This window comes from Heteronotia binoei, chromosome 6 (genome assembly GCF_032191835.1).
Source record: "Heteronotia binoei isolate CCM8104 ecotype False Entrance Well chromosome 6, APGP_CSIRO_Hbin_v1, whole genome shotgun sequence".
In the NCBI taxonomy this organism is placed as follows: Eukaryota; Metazoa; Chordata; class Lepidosauria; order Squamata; family Gekkonidae; genus Heteronotia; species Heteronotia binoei.
The window spans coordinates 84537073-84564698 of NC_083228.1; the positions used below are offsets into that span (position 1 = coordinate 84537073).

The following is a 27626-nucleotide window of genomic DNA, read 5'->3' on the forward strand; positions in this document are numbered from 1 at the left end:
CTGTCATGTGCCTAAATCCAGGATGGTTGTGTTTATGCAGACACAAAGCTCAAGTCATTTTTGAATGACCCCATAACAAAGAGTGGCCACAAATAGTAACACAGGGTGCCTCTCTTGCCATGTCTGGGTTTGGTGAGCTTTTGGAACCTGCTTTACTCCATCCAGGGATTAGCAGGCTGTTTATCATCCACAAGTCAGCTATGGGGTAGAGTGGCGTCACTAAGCAGGGCTTTTGCAAGTCCATGGCCTGTAATCCAAAACTTCCTGTTAATGATATAGCTGCTGGCCCACACTTTTTCACAGCCCAAAAATAAAGGGAGAAAAGATTGGAAGCAGCATGTGGCAGCCTGGACTGGCAGAGGTAAAATGGTCTGTCATCATCAACAGCAGTACTGAAAAGGCAACCTGTCAGCACTGGATCCCATAGCACCACAGCTTGTGTACTTAAGTCTCTTGCCCTGCTAGCATCCTGCAGTGTGCACAGTCAATCCCCAGACATGGTTAGGATTGCCAGGTCTCCCCTGGCTACCAACAGGGTAGCGGAGGGAAGGATTGCTAGATCCAGGATGGGAAACTCCTGTAGATTTGGGGATGGAGTCTGGGGAGGACAGGGACCTCAGTGGGCTACAATGTCACAGAGCAGAGGTTCCTGAACTTATTTGGTCTAACACCCCCTTTTCAGAAAAAAAGTTATGCAGCGCCCCCCTGAAAATTTACCTTCAAGAAATGGACTAAAAGATGCAGTGACATATTTGTGCACAGAGTAAAAGACACTGTAAAGACACTTTGAAGCTTGAAATTCTAAAATTATTTTATAAAATCAACCATAGTAACATTCCCATACACAGATAATCTCTGAAATTTCTTTATAATTTATAATTATTATTCACTCTCCCCTTGTCAGCTCCAACTAATGCAATGGTAAGGTGCAGTGGGCAGTGGTATAATGCGGCACTCTTCATAGGCTTCCTTGGAAGCCCCTGACAAGAGCAGGCAGTGTTTGCCCTGCGAAGAAAAGTGGTGGCATGGCAGCACCGCCTGGGGCTCTTGGCTTGCCTGCTGGCTGGCGCAATTGTGCCACAAGGGATGGGGGAGTAAGGGGGTGCCCAGCAGTGCCCCCTGGCAGGGTGGCACCCTAAGCGGTCGCCTACCCACCTACTCCCATGCGCTGACTCTGCAGAAGACACTGGCCGATTTCCTACTCGTCTTATGCCGCTCTCAAGCTTCTCTTCTTAGTGGAGCTTCCCTCCGATTTCACACTATCTGCCCTGGGGCTGCAGCTAGTGTCCGCTTTTTCACACCACGAACAGAAACTGGGTTTTAGAGGTGTCTGTTTGGAGCGTGAAAAAGCCGAAGCTAGCTGCAGCCCTGGGGCAGATAGTGTGAAATCGGAGGGAAGCCCCACTGAGAAGAGGAACTTGAGAGTGGTGTAAGGCGAGCGGGAAATTGGTCTCTGTGTCTGGGGCATTGCGGTTGTCTGAAATCAACAGAAGCAACCACCTGGTAACCAGAGGACTGTAAGAAGTTTGACGCTCTGCAGAAAACCTTGTGAGAAGAAAGCTACAGGTTGAAAATCTTTAGATACGTTTGTGTAATTGCCTCAGTGCTTCCACTGTCCTGACCTGAACTGTATTGCTGAGAGAGAAACTGCAAGCAACCTTGAGAAGCTGCTAGCTATAGCAAGTATTGGCTAGGATAAACTAGTAAGGTTTTTTGTTTCTGTCTTTCTTGTTTGTCTGTACACCTCTATTTTTTATTCTGTCTTGTAAATAAACTGCATCCTTATATTTTAACTGGAAGGAGTTCTGGTCCTCATTACTAGTCTAATTGGGTGAATTCACACTAAGTAGCAGACAAAAAGGAACCCTCTATTTTTGTTAATTGGAATTTTTCTCTAAATTAGAAATTCTGGACCCCTCCCAGAAAAGTGATGTTTTGACACCTCCCACCCTCTCCTCTCCTCTCCTCTCCTCTCCTCATGCTTCCACCGCCCCCTTATTTTTATTCACCGCCCCCCAATTGCACCCAAGGCTATTACTGCCCCCCTGAATCATTCCAGCACCCCCCAGGGTGTAATATCGCCCACTTTGGGAAACACTGCCATAGAGTCTGCCCTCCAAAGCACCCATGTTCTCCTGGGGAACTGATCACTGTAGTCTGGAGATGAGCTATAATTTTAGGGGATCCCTAAGTCCCACCTGGAGGTTAGCATGCCTAGACGGGGTGTCTCCAATTGTGCTAAAACAATCTTTCTTAAAGATCTGAAAAGTGTTTGAATAACTATTTAAAGTTATTTAAAGCAGGATTAACGAGGGGCTATGGAATCCAAAAGCTGAACATATCAACTACAGTCATTTTCTAATACATGTTGTTCTTGTCTGTAACACATTTACGACAATCATCAATCATGTATAAATGGAAACTTAATATAACATGATACCATATTTAAACAAATGCTCTCATGTTATTATCAGCTGTTTCCCCTCACCATGTCAGAACACTAAACTAGTCAGCTGTTGTGAGAGGGCTTTCTTTTTTAGCAACCCCTAAACACAGGTAAAGTGATACCTTTTAGTGGACAAACTTCTGTCACTGCAGGAGTACGGAAGTCTTTAAATTTCACAGGCCTCTTAATTGGGCACAATAAAAAGGGAGTTACATTTTAGCTACAGAAACAGCCTCACTACAGCAAGCAAGGATATTTATTAGTGCAGACATGACCATGCTAATGTAGTTACGCTTCAGGCCCATTGTTGGACTATTACATTCTGCCTTGCATCCCAGTTGTATGGCAACTGGAACTTGAAATGTGTTGAGTTTAAATTAGAGTGTCACTTACCACAAACCAGGAGTTAAGAGGACAATTCCATTCCTGATTACTGCTAGTCCACATGGACTAACAGGATTGGCATGGGACAAAGAATGCCAAAATAGTGATGGCAATTCCAGCACAAAATGCTTTTTCAAAAACTCTTCATGTTCTCTTTTCTTTCCTTTGATTGGGGTGACTTAGGGCAGCACCCTGTTTGAGTGCAGAGCTGTCCCATGGCACACTTGCTTATTTAAACTGAAACCACTTGAAGATCTTTTGTAAATTTGGCACTAGGTAAAAGATATTTATTTCTAATTGTGTGTGTGGTTTTTTTTTTCAATTTATTGTTATGATCTGCCCTGAGCCTTCTTGTGGGAAGGACAGGATATAAATCTAAGGGAATGAATGAATGGTTTCTTTGAGTTACTAATGAATATTTTAAGTGGGTGGCAAAATTTTCCTAAGGACCACATGTGAGCTCAGTATGTTGCAAACATATCCCACATATCACCTAGTGATTTTAAGGTAGGATATCGGGCTGCAGTGGAGCACTAGGCTGATAACCATCAGAGGTGCGGTTAAAGCAGAATAACCACTTCACTGAATGAAAGTAAGACAACTGTTTCCTTGCAGCACCACATTCCTTTCAACAAGGCAGGGAAGTACATACATTTATCCTGCATATCAAATCTTTGGCTCAGTTAAACTGTTTATGAATCGTAAACCTGTGTCTATGGAATGGTCTAGACAGGCAGTGCAAGGAATTGAGGTTGCAGAGTGCTGTGTTGGTATAGTGGACTCAGACTGAAACCCATTTATTAAATAAAAAGTGAAGGATTACATTCTTCAGAGTTAATCACCCTGTAAATGGAAACTAGACAGTGTGTGAATGTCTTGGTTTAGAACCTTTCTCCCTAATGTGCCAATTTCTAACTTGCAGGTAGTTTTCATATGGAGGGAAGGAGTCATAGTATAGTCTATCTTGTCATATTTTGGAAGTTAAGCAGGGTTGGTACTTAGAAGGAATGGCATCAAGGAAGACTGAAGAGAAAGGCAATGACAAACCATCTCTGCTTAACTACTTGCTTTGAAAGCCCCTTGCTGGGGTTGCTATAGTTGGCAGTGACTTTATGGCACTTTGCACATATACACTTTTCATATGTGGCAGTTTTTTTTAATGTAGGGGAGCAATAAAATGTGACACTTCCATCGTCAGTAGTATAGCTCATCATACTATCTCATACTATCTCAGTGGTATAGCTCATCATTCTATTATCTTACTCAGTTGCATGTACAAACTAGGCCTTATGTCACTTTAGATGAGTTGAGGAAACCACCTGATGTAATGCTCCTCCTCCATACCTCCCCCCCCCAAAGACCCTAGTCAGGAAGACATTCTTTCATTTAGTTCTGTTCCTAAACACCCTGCACGAGTGATGTTTTTACAGGGCAGCTAACTAGGTCATGTGAGGCTTCTTGAAGGTCAGCTGGCCGCCTGACTAGGGCACTTAAACACACTTAGCTTAGATCTCCACAAAGAAATATCATACAGTCTCAAAGTCCTTACTTTTAAGCCCTGGATAATGATGGACAGCACAAAATATGTGAAAAAGATAATCTCAGAATTCAGACTAAAGGCTGTAATTGCTTCTTCTCTTCTCACAAAGATAACTGTCTACACTAAAAATAACACTTACTGGTGCAGAAGACAGACTTCTCAAATCAAATTAAGTTTGCAGAAAAAGCTCCCACAGGAATCTAAAGAGCCATCACAACCATTGCACAGTCTTCATTCCCAACTGCAAACAGGCTTTCACTAAGATGAGCATTTTACTGTGGGCACATAAAAAGAAAGTGCACCCTCAAGGCACAAGTGTGAGCTGGTTGAAAGTACTGCTCATTGTGTACACACATTGCACCATTACCTCTGGTAAACAGATCCAGTAGGACTCTGAAGTACTTTAACCCAAGGCAGCAGTGGGACAAAAGACACTAATGTATTTGTCTTGGGCAATAATGCTTCTATTCTGCCACCTTTCACTCTTAGAACAGCAATTGTTTTGACCCCAGCCTACTTTTGAATAGCAAGGTTTGCTTAAGGAGGCATTTCAATATTACAGTGATATACGGAGGACACAGAGCTGGAGGCCAAAGGAACAAGGCCAATATATATTGCTTACCACTCCTATGGAAAAATAATTGTTGATGATGCTGTATGGGACTGGGTCGCCATTTTCTTCTTTGTCATTGGGGATCACATCAATTTGCCATCGGTCGAGCATTACCTCTGTACTGTGCTCAATGTCTCTCAGGACTTTTATTAAGTTACCTCCTTCATAACCTTGGAGGGACAAAAGAGATAAGCATGCATTGAGGAACAGAATATCAGTGGGAGAGTCTGCCAAGTGATGAACTACACTAAAGGACTGGTGACCCGCACAGCCAATGGCAGCGCAGAATATTCATTCTTTTATTTAAAAGATTTCTATGCCAGCTTTATATCTAAATAGGGTCCTTGAGGCAGTAAGCATAAAAAAATAAAACATTTAAAACATTAAAGCAGTATTTAAAATAGGATAGATATAAAATATTTAAGCAACCCAATAAAAACCTGTAGACAAATACACATAACTACACAACCAGAGAGGAGGACCAGTAAGAGTTGCTGGGGGAATGTTAAACAAAACAAACAAGCCTTCCGGTGCCATGATAAAGAAGACTCTTTCCTGGGTTACCATCCATCTAGCCTCAGATGGTGGGGCCACTTGAAGCAGAACCTCCAAAGACAACCACAGTAGACGAATATGTTCATAAGGGAGAAGATGACCCTTCAGGCATGCTGGCCCCAAGCTATATAGGGTTTTAAAAGTCAATACCAGGGAGTATAATCAGCAGCTGTGGTGGCTACAAGTCTGTTAGCGAGTTTGGTTCAGTGGTAGTGAATGGGAAACTCTTGTTAGTTGGATAAGACTGCTGGATGCAAGATTTTTGGTGCATACCATGTAGAGGCCTGGCTCAATGTAATGACAGATTAAGAGCTGTCAGTGATGAGCAGACTCTGTTAGTACAATGCATGGACACTGGCATGTGACTTTAAAGGCAGCTGGCAGGTTTCAGCAGCACATGGGACTGATGGCAGGAAGGATCAGTAGGAAGATATGGTGTGAGGTTATGTTGAATGATCCTGCAGTACTAAATCAATGTAAACATCTCACCTCCTCCCCAACGGAGACAGCGGGCAAGGTCATTTCCCGTCCCGAGGGGCAGAATAGCTACAGCAGGGTGCTTTGGTAAGTTTATCTTATCTGTTAAAAAGAATTAGGAATCAGAAGTAGCAACAGGCTATTGAACAGGACTTTCTTATATTTGCCATACAGAGGAAAAACTGAAAGCTCAGAGATTTCAGGGGAAGGGAGGAGAAAAGACTGAAACTGTATTTACTGGCGATGGGTAGAAAAACATCAAGAGGCAGTGTAGGCAAGCAGAAGATGCAACACACACAAGCAAGATAGCATATGTTGAGGAGCAGGTTAGAGGATTCCACCTATTCATCAAGTTTCTGTGCTTGAAAGAGCTACTTGATTTCTCATCCCTTATGGCTGGAAGCCACTGAGGGATACCATTTCTGAGCCCCAGAGAGAAACTTGGGGACCTAGAAGGCAACCAAACTATTTTCCACAGGATTCACCTTCCCAATTCTAAAGAACTTTTTATAACATGTTCTTCCAGGGTAGGTGGATTGGATCCTATGGGTGTGTGCTAAGAAGGTATTTCCTTTCCTCTCCTCCAGCAGCCCTCCCATTTGCACAAGTAGTCAGGACATGTTTTTGCCCAACTCCTCCTCCTCACCTGCAGCCATTGTGTTTCATGGCAAGTTTTCCACAAGGTCCTACCCTCAGCAGAGGGTTTCTGGGCTTGTGGGGAACTGCTGGGGGAACAGGAGAACGAGGAAGACCTTTTTGAACAAGCTTCTTCTACTCACACATCTGTAGGATCCAAGCCTGTAATCTTCTGTCTCTGTCCAGTGACTTCAGGCATATCAGCAGTTTCCCATATGTAAAACAGTTTGAAGAGCTGTATGGTTTCCCCTTCCTCTGTTCGCTTCTTGCCATTTGTTCTAATGCTTTCCTTACTCCACTCCTCTATAACACAGACAGCAATCCACAGACTAATGGAGGGAGAGATAGACACCAAGGGGGTGGGGGTGGAGAAGGTACTCCTATGGAGGAGCTACAGGTGCTGCTATGGAGGAGGGAGGGGAAAGATGAGACACAGTCACAATCCCTCAGTTTTAGACACCTGCAGATGAGGGGATGCTCTGATGCATACTTCTTCATAAGTACCTGGGGACTTTATTGAGGACTTTCACACAATATTTCTGCTTGCAAGGTTTCCTCAACCATAGTGAAACATCCGGCTTGCACATAGTAGATATAAGACCCAAACTATATGTGTTTGAAACCATACAAAGATGAGGGACAGGCTGTTTTGGGGAGAGATTTGGAATAGGGAAATGGTGGGGAAATGTTAACACGTTCCCTCTTCTCTTCCCTCCTGCTGCTTTTCTGCTTCCAGTCTGAAACAACATTTATTGTACAAAAATGTCTATGATTGCATACAATTGGTTGTAATCTATAGTTTTGGCCAAAGGTCCTATGGGTGCAGAAGGGGAGGGGAAAGGAATAGCCTTGCTTCTGCTGGCACTGTTCTTTTAAAAAGCATGCTATATGTTAGCTTTACTCAGTGGGGCCCAACTACATACCAACATTTTCCTGGGGCTGTTCATAGTAGGGTTGCCAAGTCCCCCGTGGCCTCCCGCATTGGGCTGGCAGGGGGAATCCCTCCTGACATTGGCAGCGCGATGACGTCACTCGCAAGTGACATGATCGTGCCAGTGACGTCGCACACCGGCCACTCTAGGAGCTTCCAGAAAAGCTCTGGTTTTCCCGTACCCTCTAGCAATTTGGGAGGGAAACTAGAGCATCTGGGAAAACCATAGAGTTTTTCTGGAAGCTCCTAGAGTGGCCGGTGTGCGACGTCACTGGCACGAACATGTCACTTGCGAGTGGCCAGGGCTTGACATCGCCAGTGCAATCATGTCACTTGCGAGTGACATCATCGCTCTGGCAACGTTAGGAGGGGATCCCCCCACCGGCCCAATGAGGACCAGCGGGTTGGGGACCTCCGGAGTGGGAGAACCCCCACCCCAACTTGGAGCTTGGCAGCTCTAGTTCATAGGTCTGGGGCCATTTACTTCCCAGGGACACAGTGGCTCAATTCAGATTGGGACAATGGCATGTAGGGAAACAGGGCTTAGACTGTCCTCCTATTTGTCCTGTTTGGGAATGTCACATGCAGCCAATCGGTACACATGGAATCTCCAAAGGGGCAAATAACTTCTCACTGGGACTGGTTCAGGTAAAAAAAACAGATCTATTCTCCTTCTCCCAGGACACCATTGTCCTGATGTGAATTGGGCCTGCATACCCCTGAAAAGCATAGAACTCCAGAACATGTATTTCCAAGCAACCTGCAGACAGTCCTTCCCTGAGGGAAGCTGCTACACAAACTCCAAACAACTACACAATATCATGTTCACAAAATTTTATGGTACATTTGAACAACTGGTGGAATCTCATCTTGGAAAGAGGTAATGAGCTAAGCTTTGTTCCTTTTCAGGTTAAACTACAAACTTAATAGACTATCATGGGAGCCTATAATTATCAACATTCACCACACGGAATTAATTAAGGCTATTAATTCCTTTCCTGAAACAACACATTTTTCCAAGAACAAAATGCACCTCCTTTGTTCAGAATATACTTCCCAAATAATAAACAGAATCTGGGCAAGACATATAAGGTGTACTAAAAGGAATGGGGGTGGGAGTCAACGTATATTTCATTTGCACTCGGGGGAGTAGCCCTTTGCTAGCAGGCCTTCTGCCACCAAAATCTTTGGTGGGCTGCCTCATCTATGCCTGTAGTGCAAACAATAAAACAAAACTTTGGAATATCTGAGCGAGTCTACATACTGTTGAAACCTAATTTATACATGACCTCAGAGATATCCAAAACATTTCGATTATTAGGAACTCAGAGAAATGGGACTATCTAGTGTCTGACAGAGAGAGACATGTTGTGAAGCTGGATATTTAAGAACTGCAGGAAGCAGACATGAATGTCAAATCTTTATTGGCTGGATCCAGGCTCAATTTTCAAATGGTGGGATAGAAGTTTCCTGCTTCCCTCCTCCGACTGATCTCCAGGAAAAACTGCATGGTGGGGGGTGAGGAACCCTGAGAAGTGACATGAAGGGGGTCTGCATTTGGAATGCGTCATTATGGAAATCACCAATTAGGTCTAGATCCAACACAATGTCTAGAATCTCTTTGGATTTTTGTTTACCTATGCAGTCCAGGATCCATCCAACAGTCCCATCCCCTCCACAAGCCAAAATCCGAAAGTCTGGAACATCACGGAAAAAATTTAATCTAGGAAAAATCGGAAGGAAAAGAAAGAAGAGCAGGTTAGAACTGGTTTTCTTTTTAATCCTAAATGAGAACGAATGCCAAACAGAGACTGTTGTTTTTAGAATGTTAGAATGGTGCACAAATGTGAAAGTGAAGAATGACATGTTAACTCAGGTCTTGCAGATTCTTAAGATTACAACAGAATTATTAAATACACCATGAACTATGATGAACTGGAAAACTATTCAGGGCTCATTCCAGAGAACTGGAGAGCTAGCATGGCACAGTGAGTTGAATGTTGGCCTAGGATCTGGAAGAACCAGGTCTGAATCCCTACCCTGTGATTTAAGCATTAAGTGACTTTGGGCCAGTCACACTCTCTCAGCCTAACTACCTCAGAGAGTTGTTGTTATGAAGATACAGTGGAGGAGGAGAGGATAATGTAGGGTTCGTGGGGGGGGGACGGGGAGGGAAATGTCTGTTGGGCACTCCATTAGTCCTTGTTGAGACTGATTCCCTTAGGGTATAATGGGGAATTGATCTGTAGGTATCTGGTGCTCGGGAGGGGGCACTGTTTTTTGAAGGAGAGGTACAAAATTTTCAGCATAACATCCAGTACCTCTCCTCAAAACACCCTTCAAGATTAAAAAAGATTGGACCAGGGGGTCCAATTCTATGAGCCCCAAAAGAAGGTGCCTCTATCCTTCATTATTTTCAGTGGAGGGAAGGCATCTAAAAGGTGTGCAGTCCCTTTAGATGTGATGGCTAGAACTCCCTTTGGAGTTCTGTTATGCTTGTCACACACTTGCTTCTGGCTCCACCCCCAAAATTCCCAGATATTTCTTGAATTGGACTCGGCAACCCTAGGGTAATGTTGTAAGCCAATTTGGATCTCCATTGGGAAAAAGTGCAGTATCAATTAATTAAATTAAGACTATCCATAAAGGAATATGTAGCCAATATTTCTTCGAACTGTAGAAAAGAGTTAAGAGTCCTGTAGCACCTTAAAGACTAACAAAATTTGTGGCAGACTATGAGCTTTCCTACCACAAATTTTGTTAGTCTTTAAGGTGCTACTGGACTCTTACTCTTTGCTACTGCTATAGACAGACTAACACGGCTACCCAATTGATTTATCTTATCTGACACTACAAAAATTCTGCACAGACTTCTGCTTGCTTGTATTCCTTAAGTTTGTATACAAAATCTGTGAATACTTTAGGCACAATCCAATTTCAGCTAAATCCCACTGAAAGCAATTTAGCTGAAAATGCTTTTGCTGGATTTGCCATTTGTATTCTAGTGTAATTAACACATACCTTCCTCTGTTGGCCTGTAGAGACCCAGAACCTACATATACTGCATTAAGAGAGATGCAGGAAGTATCATAAACTGCTGCATAGACATGTTGAACAATTGACAGCAGACAAAGTTCCTTTAAGGCATGTTAATATACTCCTGTGCAGAGGAAGGTATAAAAGAAAATTTGCGAGAAAAGAAGGATAGCAAAATGCAAATAGGGAAGAGAACAGGACAGCAAAGAGGACAGGGAATAGCAGGGAGAATGTCAAAAAGATGCAGGATAGGTGTGGTCCATGTGTTGAACATTGAACTTCAGTACCCAGGAATGGGTCCCCCTCGGTCCAGGTTGTAAACTTGTCTGGGGTTGAGTAGATAATGGAATTTCCGATGGACCCTGGTGAGTAACAAAAACAAAAAGTGATGGGCCCTAAGAAAGAGAACTAAGGCAAATAGTAACCCTTTCTCAAGGCCAGCTGCTATTCTCTCCCCCCCTCGCCTCCACCCCACCACCCACATAAACTTACACCAGGCAGATCCATTGACATAGCAAGCATTAAACCACCTACTTGCTTGGCAGCATTAATCTTCCAAATGTGCCTTGAGCACTGGACTCTACTGAGTCACCCAAATGCCTTTAGTACGGTGACTTACAGACCTGTCCCATCAAAGGTCATGGCAGAACTGGGGCCGAAAAGTGGTCAACATTCTTGTTCAATGATAATGAAAGACTTGCTATTGTTAGATAGATGGTTAGATATTGTTACTTCAAACATGAATTCTTTGGTGGTGGAGTGTACTGTCAAGTTACAGCTGACATATGGTGACACATGGCGTTTTCAAGTCTACAGGCTAACAGAGTTGGTTTACCATTGCCTGCCTCTGTATAGCAACCCTGGACTTCCTTGGTGGTCTCCCATCCAAATATTAACCAGGGCCAGCCAACCCTGCTTAGCTTCCTGTGTGTGTGTAAAGTCCCGTCAAGCTGCAGGCGACTTATGGTGGCCCCAGCAAGGAGCTTTTGAAGCATGTGAGATGCAGAGGCAATTCGCCATTGCTTGCTTCTGTGTAGCAACACTAGACTTCCTTGGTGGTTTCCCTTTCAAATACTAACCAGGGCTGACCTCGCTTAGTTTCTTAGGGGCAGAAAGTACAGCTAGTTAATTAGAAATGTCAAATGATTTGAGGTGTTTTCTTATTTTAAATATGCTACAAGTGAGGGACCCACAAAGACTTGCAGGCGATATCTCCTTTTGCTTTGCCTCCCCCTCCCACTATTTCCCCTTTCCTTTCTCCAACAGCCCCTATAGCCCCTCTCCCTTTTTCCTTTTCACATTCCCATTTGCCAGCCAACCTACCTTTATCTGCCCCTCTTCAGCAGATAAAAGTTCAGCTTTCCCTCCATTCATACCCCTGGCACTCTCTCTCTGTGAAAAGTCTGGCCTACTTGTGCAGTGGTTTGCTAGGGTTGCCACTAGCCTCCAGGTGGGGCCTGGAAATCTCCCACTTTTACAACTGATTCCAGCTGGCAGAGATCAGCTCCCCTGGAGAAAATGCCTGCTTTGAAGGGTGGACTCTGTCATTCTATCATGCTGAGGCCTCTCTCCTCTCCTCCCCAAACCCTGCCCTCTCTCAGATCCACCTCCAAAGTCTCCAGGTATTTTCCAACACAGACCTGGCAACCCCATTTGGCACTCAGCAGTAGCCTGGGGGCAGGCACGTGGGAGGGCAATGTCATGTCAATGTCATGATGTCATTTCCAGGCTGAACCAGGAAGTAATGTTATGCCACTCTATGATTCAGCAGAAAATCTATGATTTTACAATTGAGTTTCTGCTGAATCACAGAGTAGTGTGACATGGAAATAACTTCACACTGTTGCTATAATGGCTATTTCCTCCCTTTCTTCCCACAATGGCCTACTCAGTGGCAGCCCAGGGGGCTGCTGCCATGAGATTTCCTGCAATAGTGGGACACCTGGTAACACATGGTGGCTGCCAGTGCAAGGCTGGGCTATGCCCAGTTGTGCAGTGGCTGCTGCTTGTGCTGAAACAGACCCACTGGCATGGGGGCTACTGACATTGGTCAGGATTTACAGGTTACTGCCAGGAACAAGGGGGAAAAATAAAAATCACTGTCACAAAAAAAATCACAATGCTACCATTGAGCCAAGCTGGGTCCAGTACTACAGTGGCCACTGCTATTCAACCTGCTTTCTTTTCTCCTCCATTTTAAAAAGTTTTATTAGTTTCAGAAATTTAAGGATAGGGAATAGAGAGCATAGAAAACAAAAATACATATTAATCTTATTCTGCATAAAAATACTTTCAAAGAATACAAGTCTACATCTGCAATACTTTCTTAAAATACATAAATTGTCACATATTATTATCTCTAAACTATACATCATCAACATTTTAATATTTTATGTTATGAATCTTTTTGTTATCTGTTAGTTTTGACAATTCCAATAAAGGCAATCTTGTAATACAAAATACAGGAAAAAAGGAGATATAAGTTCACACCAGAATCTTAAGAGTCTTGCGTATCTAGCCAGGCATAAAATTTCATCCAATATTTTTTTGCTTCTTCCTTAGATTTCCCAGTCAACAGCTGGGACAAGAAGTCCAGCTCTGCTATTTCCAGAATTTTTCCTACCAAGTCTATTCTCATGGGAATTTCCTGAGATTTCCATTTCTGCGCCAAGAGAATCCTGGCTTGCTTTCTTCTCTCCTTCCCACCCCACAGCTAACCAATCTTTATCTGTCCCAATGTTTTCAGCTTTCCCTGCTTCTCTAGCCTGACAGTCTCTCTGTGAAAAAATTCTAGCTGGATGAATGCTGGCTGGCTGGCAGCAGGCTGGATTGTGCAGTGACCTAGCATAGCCAGGCTGGCTGAGTTGCACAGTGGCTGCCACCCCAGGGCTGGAATGAGTTGCATGGTTAGTGAGTTTCTGGTAGTTGTTGCAGAACCTGTCCCTGACAAATACTTCTCCATCAAGGGACATGACAGTTTGGGGGAGGGGGGAGACTAAAATTGCCAACCATTGGCTGGCAATCAGTGTGAGAAGGAAGTGACAAGAGATGACTCTGAGCTTTCACTTCCAGCAAATACCCAGAACTGACATCACCACATAGAGCAGCACTTTCAGCATGTTTGGGTATTTGCTGGACATGACATTGCACCATTGTGCCAATACCAGATTTTCAGGTATTTTTCCAAGTGGTAATGGGCCAAAGAGAGGGAGGTTGTTGACTGGACAACTGGTCTCCCTAGGACCATTTCCACAGTAAAATTTCCACAGTGAAAGTCCTCACATTGACATTTTTAAAACTATGTGTTATGTGGTAGATTTTTCCTCACCAGGCGCAAACCTAAAGTTTTCTTCTTCTTACCCCACATCTTCAGAACTCACTAAAACTGGGGATTCTGAAAATGCAAGGTAAGAAGAAGAAAAGTTTGGGTTTCCTCCTGTGGAGGAAAAATCTATTGTGGAAGATTTCACATAATGCACAGTTTTAAAAAGTCAATGCAGGGAATTTCACTACTGCGGAAAAGGTCTAGGTGAAACCTTTTTCAGAGCTTTTTCTGCTTTCCAGTCTACTCCTGCTCCCCTCCCCATAGCCTTGATGTAGAAAGGCTGGCAATATTGTTGTGGCTGCCTAGCAACCCCCAACAGCCACTGAAAGTCCAGATACTTTAATTTCTTATATCTACAGAAATTGTTTATGTTATTTTTGGGGTGTTTTAATCCCCCCCCCTTTTTTAAGATTTCAGATTTTTTCCCCCAATCCTGGAACTTTCTTCAGGTTTGTGGGGGATTCTGCTTTTCCCCCTCCCCACCAGTCTGTCCCTAGCTCTATTTCACAGTTCTATCAATCATAACCTCTGTGATATTATTTAGAAATAGATATATTGCTGATGGCTATATGTTTAGTGTTGTACTTTATATTACTCTCTTAGCTATACTTCAGTACTTTTGGTTTATGGGCATAACTATCTTAATTGGTCATTTTTTGCACTTATGTTTGTGTTCGTTTATTTTTGTCCTATTTTGTCCTCCCCATCATTCATACAGAATGGGGGAAAATGAGTCATGTGGCACTGCTAAAGAGGAAACAAGACAAGCAATTGGCAATGCGATAGAGAGAAATTATCTATCTATCTATCTGTCTGTCTGTCTATCTGTCATGTCTTGAACATAAGCTGATGTACCGCATGGCGATTGCTACAGAGGTGACCCTAAGGGTCCCCGGATGTAGCTCGCCAGACACCCTGCCCATCAAGATCTGTGGTGGGAAGTTTGACTGACCAGGATTGGACTGGTCAGACTGGGGGGCAGTTCCGGGGAATGTATATAAGCGGGACCCAGCCCGCGTGTTCTCTCTCTCGTAATGTACCACTGCATAAAGCATGTTGCCTTCCAACCGTCTCGCAACTCAGTACATTACACTATCTATCTATCTATCTATCTATCTATCTATCTATCTATCTATCTATCTATCTATCTATCTATCTATCTATCTATCTATCTATCTATCTATCTATCTATCTATCTATCATCTATCGGCAGTTACAATGTTATAGAGTCCATGTCTTTCATTAGTCCAGTCTTCCAAAGTCTATTTCATTAGAGCTGTTGTTACCAAGGATGCTAGTATATGTCTGATGATGCAACTGGAACTATCTAATACATACCTGTGATAATCTTATACCCACATTTGAAACTACATTTGCAATAGCAATAAACATGGTAAGAATCACACTTTCCTAGCTGCATAGTACTATGTTTGAAGTGCAAGAATACTGTGATATCTTTTTTGAAGATACCTGGGGCTGTAGTCCTAAGGACATATTCTTGGGAATAAGGACCACTGAGCAAAATGGGGCATACATCTAAATAGACCTGCATAGAATGGCTCCCTCTATCACTTGCAACAATAATGATTCATTTATTGTACTACATCTGGATTTTTTAGGAAGAGGCAACATACCTTTCCCCTTGTCTCCCTCCACTCTTAGGGTTCACAAACACCAGCAGTGGATGTGTTCCAGGCTTAGGGGTAATCTGGAAAGCAAAAGCAAACCAAACAAAAAGCCTTCTTGTATTGCATACAAAACATCATTCATACAGAATGGGGGAGAATGAGTCATGCGGCACTGCTACAGAGGGAAGAAGACAAGCAACTGGCAATGTGTTAGGTCAGTAGAAAAGAGTGCCCTAGGGGGATCCTCCTGATAGATGGGGAACCACCCATTTGGTGCACTATTCTTGGCCTTACCCTTGTCTGTGTTTTGTCCTGCAGTTATGAGGCCACAGACTACTATAAGTGCTGACCAATATATAACAGATATATCCTCTGATTTAATGGGTTTATAATCTAGGAATATAGTATGAATTGTACAAGAGCATGTGCAGTGCAAAACAGACATTACACAAAGTCAGTAAAATTGCTGCAATCACAGGTATTTTGGAACAGCCATATTTTCTAAAAAAGGAGAATTTAGGGAATGCAAGTATTAGTCTTTTATAATGGACAATTCAACACAATTCTACTGAGGTCAGAGTATCTGGGGACAGCCTTCCTGGGAAGCCTAAGAGACCCACACCTATTACCATCTTTCCTCTGGCAAGCTTTTTTGTAAAACTGACCTGCAATTTATGAGTGATGTATGTAGTGTCTTCCCTTATATGCATACGCGATCACACACAAACGAGAACAAAAAATAACTCTGACCTGCAGCCCATGTCCATCCACTGTCATAGTGTTGAATCTGAAGGTCTGGTTTATATCATCTGGGGTGGTGCTGGATGGCGATTCACTGTCTGATCTTCTTGGGTGGGATTGCCTGTCCTTTGGAATAGAAAATATTGCATATGGAGTTTCAAACATAGATGATGGCCAGCACATAAAAAGGAATGGGGAATTCAAAGAAAGAGAAAAGGAGGTCCACGTAATTGCACTGATATACAAGACCATTCAAAAATATCATGGAATACTGGAAACAAGTACTATGTCACACATGCTGTCAGAATGCTGATATGATAAACCATCAATAATAATTTTCATAAAGTTTGTAAAAATTCATTTTATTTGGTGATATTGCAACAGTTGGTACTGAAGTCCTTCAGATATCACTCTAAAAATGGCTGGAATTTGTTTACACACAGATGGCTCCAATGCATAACCAGCATCTTGCTTCCTAGCTTGATTTTGTTTCAAGAATCCACAGTCACACAATCTCCAAAGCTGAAAATCTATGGAAAGCCAATCCACTTACTCTAAAAAGCAGGCCTGTAGCCAGAAAATTTTGGGTGGAGGGGCCTGGGAGCTGGAAAATTTGGTGGTGGTGGGCAGTGAGGCTTGGCTGCTTCTTCCCTCCAGCAGCCAGCCCGCCTGGCCCGAGCTCTCTCTTGCACTCTCTTTCTGGCTGTTGCTCTCTCGCTCTCCTGCTTTCTGTCTCTCTGCCACTGTCTCACTGTCCCCCTCTCTCTTAAACTGCTGTTCTCACTCTCTCTCTCTGCCGCTGTCCCCCTGTCCTTTGGGCTACCAATCTCTCTCCCTCTCTCTCTGCTGCTCTCTTACTCGGTACCCCTGTCTCTCTCGTTGCCGTTCTCTCCCTCTCTCCCTCTGCCACTGTCCCAGGCCCATAGCTATGAGGGGGCCTGTGGGGGAATAGCCCCCCCGGCTTCTGGGCGAGGTCCCCTGACTGGAGGCCCCAACCAGCCCCTGGGGACTCTGCCATGGTTCTGGGGGCTGCTGCTGGCTCTGTGAGCATTTGGCAGGCAAGGGCAGAAGCAGTTCCAGCCTCCCACTGGAGTTAAAGGTCCCCCAATCAGCTGTTTTGTGGGCCCTTTAACTAGCACAGGGGCTGGGGCTGCTTCTGCCTCCAGCCCTGAGCACTATTTTAATGGTGGGGAAGGAAGGGAGGGTGGTGGCGGGGAAAGCAGCAGGGAGAGGAGAGGAGAGGAGGGAAGGGAAGCTCTTCCTTGCCTGCCCCTCGCCACCACCCTCCCTTCCCCGCCATTAAAATAGCACTGCGGGGCTGGAGGCAGAAGCAGCCCCAGCCCCCCTGCTAGTTAAAGGGCCCACGAAACAGCTGATCATCGGGCCCTTTAACTGGCGGGGAGGTGGGGGGCTGCTTTTGCCCTGATCGCGGCTTCTCCTGGCCTCTTTCCCAGTTTCCCTCCCTCCCTTCCAAGCCCTGATCGCCACCTTCTCCCCTCCTTCTTCCCCTTCCTCCCAGTCCCAGCCCCAATCGCCGGCTTCTCCTGGCCTCTTCCCCTCCCTCCCTTCCAAGCCCTGATCGCTGCCTTCTCCCTGCCTCCTTCCCCTCCCTCGCAGTCCTGATCCAGCTTCTCCTGGCCTCTTCCCCTCCCTCCCAGCCCTAATCGCCGCCTTCTTGCCTCCTTCCCCTCTCTCCCAGCCCGGATCATTGCCCATTCTCCTGCCTGTCACTCTCATCACCACCCTCCCTTCCTTGGGGGGGGGAGGGGGGAGTGGAGGGTGTCAAAGAGGGAGAACAACTAGAGGGAAGGATGTGTGGGGTGCTGGGGGCATCAATGCCTCCCCAAATGTAAATGCCCCCCGATCTTTCAAATTCTGGCTACTGCCCTGCATTGTCCCTATCTTTTGCGCTGCCATTCTCTCTCTCTGCTGCTCTCTTACTCTGCCCCCATCTTTCGTGCTGCCGTTCTCTCTCTCTGCCCCTCTTTTAATCTGTCCCTGTCTTTTGCACTGCTGTTCTCTCTCTCTCTCTGCTGCTCTCCCCTTTGCTGGTCCTGGAGGCCCTCCAACGGAGGTGCCCTACATAGGGAGGGGGGTTTAATAGAGTGGCCTGCCCCCCCAGGCCCCTCATAGCTATGGGCCTGCTAAAAAGTAGCCCTTTAACCATTAAAAATGCTTCTTGGCTATGTTAGGACATCTTAAACAGTGAATGAATTCAACAGATTGATAACACCCATCTCAGATAGCAAAGTAAACTTCACAAAACTGAAATGGCCGTTATGAATCTTGGTTTTAAATTAACAAAGCTAGCCTGAATAAATTCATGCGTAGACTAGCTTTCTTAATAAATGAGACTGAAAATACCAGTAACAAAGCATGTATTTTGACTGCCAAACTGCACTCCCTTACCAGAACCACAGGGCAGATGTGGGAAGGCAATAAGATGTGGTCCTTGAGCTGCCCACCATCACACTCTGGCTTCATATGAGAGGCACATTTGTTGTGAAGCTGCAAGAGGAAAGACAGCAGGGACTGAGCATGAATCAGGAATATTATTTATTAGGACAGATTGGGAAGATGAACACATGAAGCTGCTTTACATAGAACCAGACCATCAAGTTCAGTATTGTCAACTCAGACTGGCAGAGGCTATCACCTACGACCTGATCCTTTAACTGGAGATGCTGAGGATTGAACCTAAAGCCTTCTCCAAACTAAGCAGGTACTCTACCAATGAATCATGATGACCCCCCCTAAGTTAAAACAGCCCAGAGCAAGCCAGCCTTCTCTGTAGTCTGACACTCAGTTGTAATTCCAGAAAAAGTCCGGACTCAACCTGAAGGTTTGCAACTTTATGTGTCACTGAATCCAATTATAGGAAGGCTACTCTTTAGCATTGTACGTGTAGAATAGTGCATTTATCAGGCTTTCTGTTCATGCATTTTTTGCAGCAAATACATTTTACTTCAGTGTGTGCCCATGCAAACATTGCCTGCCCAGAAAATGGTCTAAAGGTACATGATGCAGTTCTGCTTCTGCAGCTAAGCAGATCTGCCCCTGTAAACTGCCTAACAGGAGACTTCAGCTTTGGAATCATGTCTAAGTCACCCTGAACTCTCTGAAGAAACAGCAGAAAAGCAGGGTCCTAAATGGTCTATACTGGGGGACCCCTGGGTGGGTTGGAGAGGTGTGTTGTAAAGTTCTGTAACTTGCTGGTGGAGTTGCCAATTGCCAGTTGGTGCTTGGGGATCTCCTAGTATTGCAATTGATCTCCAGATGATAAAGATCAGTTCCCTTGGAGAAAATAGCTGTTTTGGAGGGTGTACTCTATGATATTTTACCCCAGTGAAGTCCTTCCCCTCTGCAAACACTCCAGGCTCCACCCCCAAAACTTCAGGAATTTCCCAATCTGGAGTTGGCAACCTTACTTCTCAGGCATGTGGGGATTTAATTTGGATCACACTTTGAGATAAAGGGACTTAGAACCTGCACCCTCTGGTGTGTGCATGTGTTTGTGCTACTGTGGAAACATAATATATAGGTAATCAGTACACATGCATCTCCTAGTGGGGCAATTAGTATCATTGCAGCTGCTTCAGGTCAGGAAAATGGCACAGGAGAAAATTTAAACAACCCCAGGGGAAGGCAACCCCATCCAGAACAAAACTGCTTCCTGGCACTGGTTCAAAGTTTCTACTGCCTCCTCCGGGATCAGCCAGAAGCATGAAAAAAAGCTGAGTGTCATTCACATAATGGTGACAAACCAGCCCAAAATCTCCAGAGCACCTCACCCAGCAGTTTCATTTAGATGTTGAAAAGCATAGGGGACAAGATGGAACCCTACAGGATCCCAAAGGCATCCACCCTCCAAGTAGGACCAGATCCTTTGCAAAACAGTGCCTCCCAGTCCCAGACCAGAAAGGTGTTCTAGAAGGATATGATAATTGACGGTATCAAAAGCCATTGAGTGGTCCAGGAGAATCAACAGGGTCACAGTCCCTCTGTCTATCTCTTGGAGCAGGTAATCCACCAGGGTAACCAAGGCTATTTCAGTCCTATAACTAGTCCTGAAAACAGACCGGAAAAAAATAAAAAAATCTGCTTCATCACAGAATGCCTGATGTTCTCCAGCCACCAGATGTTCAATCACTTTATTTGAGTTATTAAAATCTTCTGGGTTCAGGATAGGCTTCTTTAGTAGCGAATGCACCATAGTTTATTTCAAGATTTGGGCAACTACCCCCTCTGTCAAAGAGATACAAACTATCTCTCAATACCCAGTCTGTCATCCCTCCCCAAAAGGAGTTTAGTAACTAGGAATGGTAAGAGCTATACAAAGGTTGTAGGCCACAAGCTTCCAAGTATCTTGTCCACATCCCCAGACTGAATATATTGAAAAGTATCCCAAAATAGATTTACAAGATTTACTTTGGCACCATCGGACCCTGTCACTGCTAATATCAAGCCCACATTGTATGAGCTGTATTCCCTCTAAGCTGAGTTAGTGTGAGCTAGCTCACAGTTTTTAGCCTCCGGCTCACACATTTTGTCTTAGCTTAGGAAGGATGGTTCCAGAGCAAATTAATGTATGCAGTAGTTCACAACTTTAATGCCAGTAGCTCACAAAGTAGAATTTTTGCTCACAAGACTCCATAGCTTAGAGGGAACATTGGACGTGAGAGATTTTATTTGCAAAGTGTTGAGCAAAATGATCACAGTGGGTCACCTCCTCCTGTAAGTCAGACCCCAACAGGTCTTTGACCACCTATAACAGCTCTGCTGGCCTACAGTGTGCAGATGCGATGATGACAAAAGAGTAAAGTTTCTTTGCCACCTTCACTACCACAGAGTATGCTTTAAAATGAGCTTTAGATCATGTCTTATCGGATTTGTCCTGAGTCTTCTTTCACAGTTGCTCTAACTATCTCCTTTGTCTTTTCTTTGCTTGCAGCTCCTCAGTAAACCAAAGGATTATCTGGGCTCTAACATGTGAGACAAAACACCTGGGAGTAATTGTGCCAACCTCTCAGGTCTTCCTCGTTCCAGAGGTCAGCCAGGGCATTGACTGGAGCACCAACCATACCAACAGCAATTCCCTCTAGAACTGTCAGAAAGCCACTTGGATCCATCTGGCTCCAGGGGTGGATAACCTTAATAAATGCCCCACACCTGCAGCATCTTGCTGTCCATGGAAGTGTACTCTAAACCCCTGCAATTAGTGATCTGTCTATGATAAAGGATAACTAAATAAGAAACACCCCACAAGTCTTTGCAGGTTCTCTGCTTATAAATAAATAAACCCAAGCCAAACAACAACGATGCCCAAATAAAAGTCTGTGAAGAACTCAAGTACACATTTAATACAAGGAAGTAGCCTGACATCTACATTCTTCTGCCTGCTGCTAAAGAACTTAAGAGCTCTGCTAGGTCAAGCCAATGGTCCATCCAGTCAGATGATCCTAACAATCAGACAACCTTTATTGGCATAAGATATAAAGAAGAAGAAGACGACACTGGATTTATATTCCACCCTCCACTCAAGAGTCTCAGAGCGGCTCACAATCTCCTTTATCTCCCTCCCCCACAACAGACACCCTGTGAGGTGGGTGGGGCTGGAGAGGGCTCTCACAGCAGCTGCCCTTTCAAGGACAACCTCTGCCAGAGCTATGGCTAACCCAAGGCCATTCCAGCAGGTGCAAGTGAAGGAGTGGGGAATCCAACCCGGTTCTCGCAGATAAGAGTCCACACACTTAACCACTACACCAAACTGGCTCTCTATAACAACAGTACAAAAATGGACAGAATACATCAAATACATCAAATACATGGCTTCCCTGGTTTGAACTGCAAACTGGAGAAAGTAGGCAACGTTAGCAGTTAGTGAAGAATTATGACTAGAGTGTAACCACTGAACCTTGGCACAATCAGACAAGCCACCTCTTCTACAGAGAAGGGGAATCAAAAAATTGTTCTCGTAATTTAGTGTAAAATGGACAATCTAATAAAACATGAGACACAGATTCAATGGCTTCCAGATTACAAAAGTATCTCCTTAATTCATAAGAAATTTTTGGCACCTTCCAGTGAAAATAGCCGACGGCAGTACATTAAATCTAGCCAGCATAAATGCTCTTCTTTGCTGGGGATCAGTTAAAGAGCAGAAATAAGTAGCTAGCTGTCCAGAAATCGGAGATAAGCCCAGGTGTAACGAAGAGCAAGTTTTCCTAGCTGCCTCAATCAGGTGCTAGCTTTGAATATCAGACATCCACAAACAGAGTGTGGGTGCCAAGTCTCCCCATGCTATCCCTCCCCATCCCATCCCACCCCAACAACAAAACTGGTATTCAGAGTTATTATGCTTCTGAACACGGAAGTTCAACCTACTCATCATAGGCAATAGACACTGCTGGGCCTATTCCCTATTAATGTGTCTTATCCCCTTTCCAAGCTAGGGTAGCAGCCCTCACTTTGCCATGTAGTAATGAATTCCTCAAGTTAATTACTTGATGACTTATCTACAGGCCTGACAAACCCCCTCTTCCTGTGCTTGACATTTTACTCTGCAAAGCCAACTGACACATCCAATCAAACACATGGCAAGGATATTCCAGCCTACTCTAATTCTTCATTTAGAGTTGAAAGTAAATGAACCATTTCCAGGAAGTAAGAAACAAGAAATTCTGTGTACCATAATGGGGCTCATGGAAGGGCAGTTACTGTGATTGTCATGAGAGTGATGCATCACACCACTGGATCCGAGTAACCATCTTTGAGGAGGCCAGAATATCTCAAACCACCACCCCCCCCGAAATGTTGGAGACGTCATGTAATCTTCCTTATTTTTGGTTCATTAGTAAATATCAACAGGAATGTTATGCTGCAGTTGCTGGACTGCTGTGTGAACTGCTGCGTGAAAGGCACTGGCAGCGTGCTGTGCCATCTGTATTTGTTCTTAAGTTCCTGAACCCTATCCATGCAATTAGGAAAGCATATTCATGTTCTGTGACTTCTCAATAGCACTCTGTGTGATAGTCATTTTCATGCCATTTTTTTCCTCCAGGAAAAGAAGGCCAGCTTTATTTCGCACTTGTACAGAGCATACTATGATCATTACCAACACACGTAAGTCCTGGCATGCTGACCTAGGAAGTGTGTTGCCCTGGACAATTTAGTTTTCTGACATCCTTAGTCAAAGTAACACCACACTCTCTTCATGTACTCACTGTGATTTGGCACCATATGCAATGTAGTCCAGTAATGCCCTGATAACACTTGATGCTTTTATGACACCGATCACACTTGGCTGGGGAGTTTCCCTCAATCCATGCATGCTGCATCACCTAGAAAGGCAGGAAGCAAGATGACCAAGATGACGAGAAAGAAATCCAGGTGCTAAATGGTACATTGAAAGCAGAAAAGAGGGGGGTGGGGAATCATCCTGAAGGCTCAGTAGAATCTGCACTCATTCCAGGGTCTCAGGAAATTCCTGGAAGTGTGGGAGAAACAGAATACTGGGCAAGTTTGGGGAAGTGCCTACTGATGTGAGAGACAAGCTTTGCCTATTAATTATATACAAACAGATTTCATTTCTCTGCTATGATTGGAACCCTCCAACTAGATATGTACTGCTGTCAGGCAAGTTCATACTGGTGCAGAGCTTCCACATATATAGCCTTAACACCATGATGAATTATTCCCATGTTGCACATTCTTAAAGTCATTAGCAACATTTGGGGACACAAAATATAAATGATAGCCTCTGCACTTTGTCTCTCTGACTCTCATCCCTGCCTCCAATTATATTCCTGTTTGTTTTGATCTGTTAGCTCTTTCAGTGCAGCTCCTAATATTGGTTGCTACTTTGGCCAATTGATTTTGACACATCTTTGATCATCTGCCTAGATTTGTGACAGAAACATCACCTTATCTAGGGTACTTAATCATGCTGCCAATGGCCATGGCTGGAATGACAAATACTTTCACACTGAGTTTGAGGAGCCCAGAACAAAAGAACATCACAAATCTAAGAACTTCCTAACAGAAACTGGCCTAATGATTTTTTGCTGTGGAAATGGTGCTGTTGGGCACCTACTTGCAGAACCTCCTCCATAGGCTGACTTTAGGTGAGTTCAACAGGCAGCATCTGTCCTCATGCTGGGACCTGTGAACTAAACTAGAAGAGCAACAAGCTGATGAAATGGTTTGGTGCAAAATGCAGATACCTTTTTGGCACTATTGTAAGTACTACTCTGCTGTGCGGACCACACGTACCGCTTACAGATGGCTTAGAGCAGATGTAGGATTATCAACATGTAAACACAAACATGCCCCACTTACATTAGTATTTCTCTTGGATTTCACATAGGTGCTGATACAGGGGGCAATCTCTTTGGATACACATCTTTCATGGACAGTGTATTTACAGACTGCAGAGAAAAGGAAGAGAGAGAAAAACGGCGGCCTTAAGTCCACTCTGAATCCATAAACACAAAAGCTACGGCCATTTGGCAAGATTGGCTGTAAAACCCATAATAAAAATTATATTTCCCAAGGCAGTAATTGACTCTTAATCCTTGGGTTAATTTTATGGGTAATATCCAGTCAAATGGTTCATAACTGAGCTAAGCCATAGACTTACTAAGCGCCTTTAAGTCATGCCTCCCATCCAGACTTTATCATTTGTAAAACTGTTTTTGAAAGCTGGGTGCCACAGGGAGCAATCCTAAGCAGTGCAACTCAGAAGTAAGTCCCCTTTTATTAATTGGGGGGCTTATGGCCAGGAAAATACACTTCAAGATTACACTGTTAATCATTTTTAAAAGTGCTATGTGCTACATATTAGGATGACACATGACCCACAAGAAGGAAACCAGAGCCAGAACAGATAGTCTCAGAAGTCATGCTTATCAGGAATTACAAAAAAATAAAAGCTTCTTCAAACTTATAGAGGTCACACTTTTACTCTATTGAAGTAACAATAAAAATGATGTCAGATCCTGGGAGAAATGGTATCACAGTATTTCACAAAACCTCAGTACCTAATGATGTGTATTGGAAAGTGGTTAAAGGCTGGGTACAGATGGGCAGCTTCGCACACACTGGCGGCATCCCAAACTGTGCCACCCCAAAATGGAGCAGCCAAATTCTGATCAGACACTCCTGTGTGATGTGCCCATGTATCGTGCGGGGACACTTTGGCACATTCACATGGTTATTGAACGCCATCTCCTTAGCATGCTTTGGGTTTCTTTTTTTCCCTTACATTTTTAGTAGCCATGTGCTCATGTGCACATCTACTCATGCATGCTGGGCAGTTTTTTTTAAAAAAGAATACCGATGAGCACCTAGAGCAGATTGGTGGGTTCACACCACCAAGCCACCTCACTTGTGCACTCCCATGTTGAGACCTCCAGAAAGATGGATGGAGTGTGGCAGAAGAATTTGATCCATCTCAGAGATGTCGGAGGACGGGGTGAGTGTGAGAGTGGGATAGGTGGCAGCTGTGCCTGTCTGACCTTGCTTTATTAATCCACCTGGGGGCTGCACCTATGCTGGCTCAAATCAGCTGTCTGAATTCAGCCAAAGTGTCAGATATCCCATTTGGTATAGGAATTAGAGTGTATAAGAATGGAGAAGTCAGGGTTCATACCCTCATTCTGCCATGAAACTCAGTAGGTGATCTTGGGCCAGTTACACACTCTCAGCCTAATCTACTCATAGGGTTGCTGAAAGGATAAAATGGAGAAAGGAGATTCACATATATAGCCTGGAGAAAAGGTAAGATAAATATGATACACATGTAGATAGATTAGGCAGATGTTGGACACAGAGTTTGGATCTTAAACAGTGTTGTATAGTGGTTAGAGTAGTAGACTAGGATCTGGGAGACCCAGGTTTGAATCTCCACTCTGCTACTGAAGCTTACTGAAAGACCTTGAGGCAGTCACACACTCTCAGCCTAACCTTCCTCACAGGGTTGCAATAGGGATAAAATGAAGGAGAGGAGGCTGACATAAGCCTCTTTCTATCCACATCAGGGAGAAAGGTGAGATATAGTTGAAGGAAATAAACATGAATCTGGTTCTACCATTAAGTCTTCCTCCAGCCTCTTAGAGAAGTTTTTACTGATGTGAGTCAAGTAAGAGTGCTTAGGTCAGAATCACTTTCTGAGGTCCTAAACAGATATGACATCACTCTGGTGTATACTTACAGTTACAGGGACCTGACGTTTCTGTCCATTTGTGCAAGCACATATTCATGTCATCACTCCTCTTTTTCTATGTCCCCTGACTGGTCTTGGGTTCCTCTTAGCATGTCCGTGCATTCACATATGTGGCACTTGTATACGCTCATTCTAAGAGATGCCCTTGGACTTAGAACCAGAACTTCCACTGTTGCCAGGGGAAATGCAGCTCCTAGCAGCCCCACCCTGCCAACAGAGAGTCAGGGAGAAGCAGAAAAGACTGAAGGCCAGCAGCTTACCCAGTCAAGTCCCTGGCATAGCCAATAGGGAGGACAGGAGGGCCAGAGAGAGAGCTGTTGACCTGCCTGGGTAATGGAAAAAGAACAAGGTGGAGCAACCCTTTTTCCATTCCTTTTTCTGTGGCCTGGGGAAACCTTCCTGCACTGCACAGCAAGATGACCAAGGGCTGGTCTACAGAGTTGGAGAGGCTACAGTCTAATCTGCACTGTGCAGAGCATCAACTTGTTAGGTTGATCTGTTTTTTGTTTGCATGCTTGCATTTCACAAGTGTCACTGCAGACAGTACTTTTATGTTTTGACTTTTTATGGGATGCGGGGGTAGGTGGATATGGTTAATTTAGCATCAGATAACAGATGGACTCACATGAACCTAAGTGCAATCATTTATTTGAACATTTGCACATAACAAGCTCAGGTTTTAGTTATCGACAATGGATTATTCCATTCAAACACACCACTGAACATTATTACTGATGCCACCTTGTGGCCATTTGGTGATGCTAAAAATAAGGAGGTGTGCTTAAATTTGCACAGAATCATGGGATGGCATCTATCACTCCAACAAGAACATGTTTAGGCAGTGGAAAGGGAACAGGAGGATAACTGTAAATCTAGTTGGAACTGCCCATCTCTTTGGTGCACAAGCAGAGGTACACATGAAACTAGCTAACTTTTTTTTTTATCATAAGGATAATGTCATGTATGCTTAGGTCCTGAGACTCCAGAAGGACTGTATTGGTTAATACTTGAGCAATAATTCAGTAACTAGCTATGTGGATGAAGCCATCAAAAAATCTTCAAGAGCCAGGTCCAAGTTCAGTTGCACGTTAG

General features: G+C 44.1%; 1 protein-coding gene across 1 annotated transcript in view; it reads right to left on the minus strand.

The window, feature by feature from the left end:
• The window catches only part of DGKG (diacylglycerol kinase gamma), a 162189-nt gene that overhangs the window by 40699 nt on the left and 93864 nt on the right, over nucleotides 1-27626 (minus strand). Inside the window, exons 13-21 of the mRNA XM_060242030.1 lie at nucleotides 24650-24738; nucleotides 23536-23652; nucleotides 18722-18820; nucleotides 16322-16438; nucleotides 15578-15651; nucleotides 10906-10980; nucleotides 9220-9305; nucleotides 6028-6117; nucleotides 4993-5153 (exon numbers count right to left, since the gene is read on the minus strand). Coding sequence (XP_060098013.1) covers nucleotides 4993-5153; nucleotides 6028-6117; nucleotides 9220-9305; nucleotides 10906-10980; nucleotides 15578-15651; nucleotides 16322-16438; nucleotides 18722-18820; nucleotides 23536-23652; nucleotides 24650-24738 — 908 coding nt within the window. The remainder of the gene's footprint in view (nucleotides 1-4992; nucleotides 5154-6027; nucleotides 6118-9219; nucleotides 9306-10905; nucleotides 10981-15577; nucleotides 15652-16321; nucleotides 16439-18721; nucleotides 18821-23535; nucleotides 23653-24649; nucleotides 24739-27626) is intronic.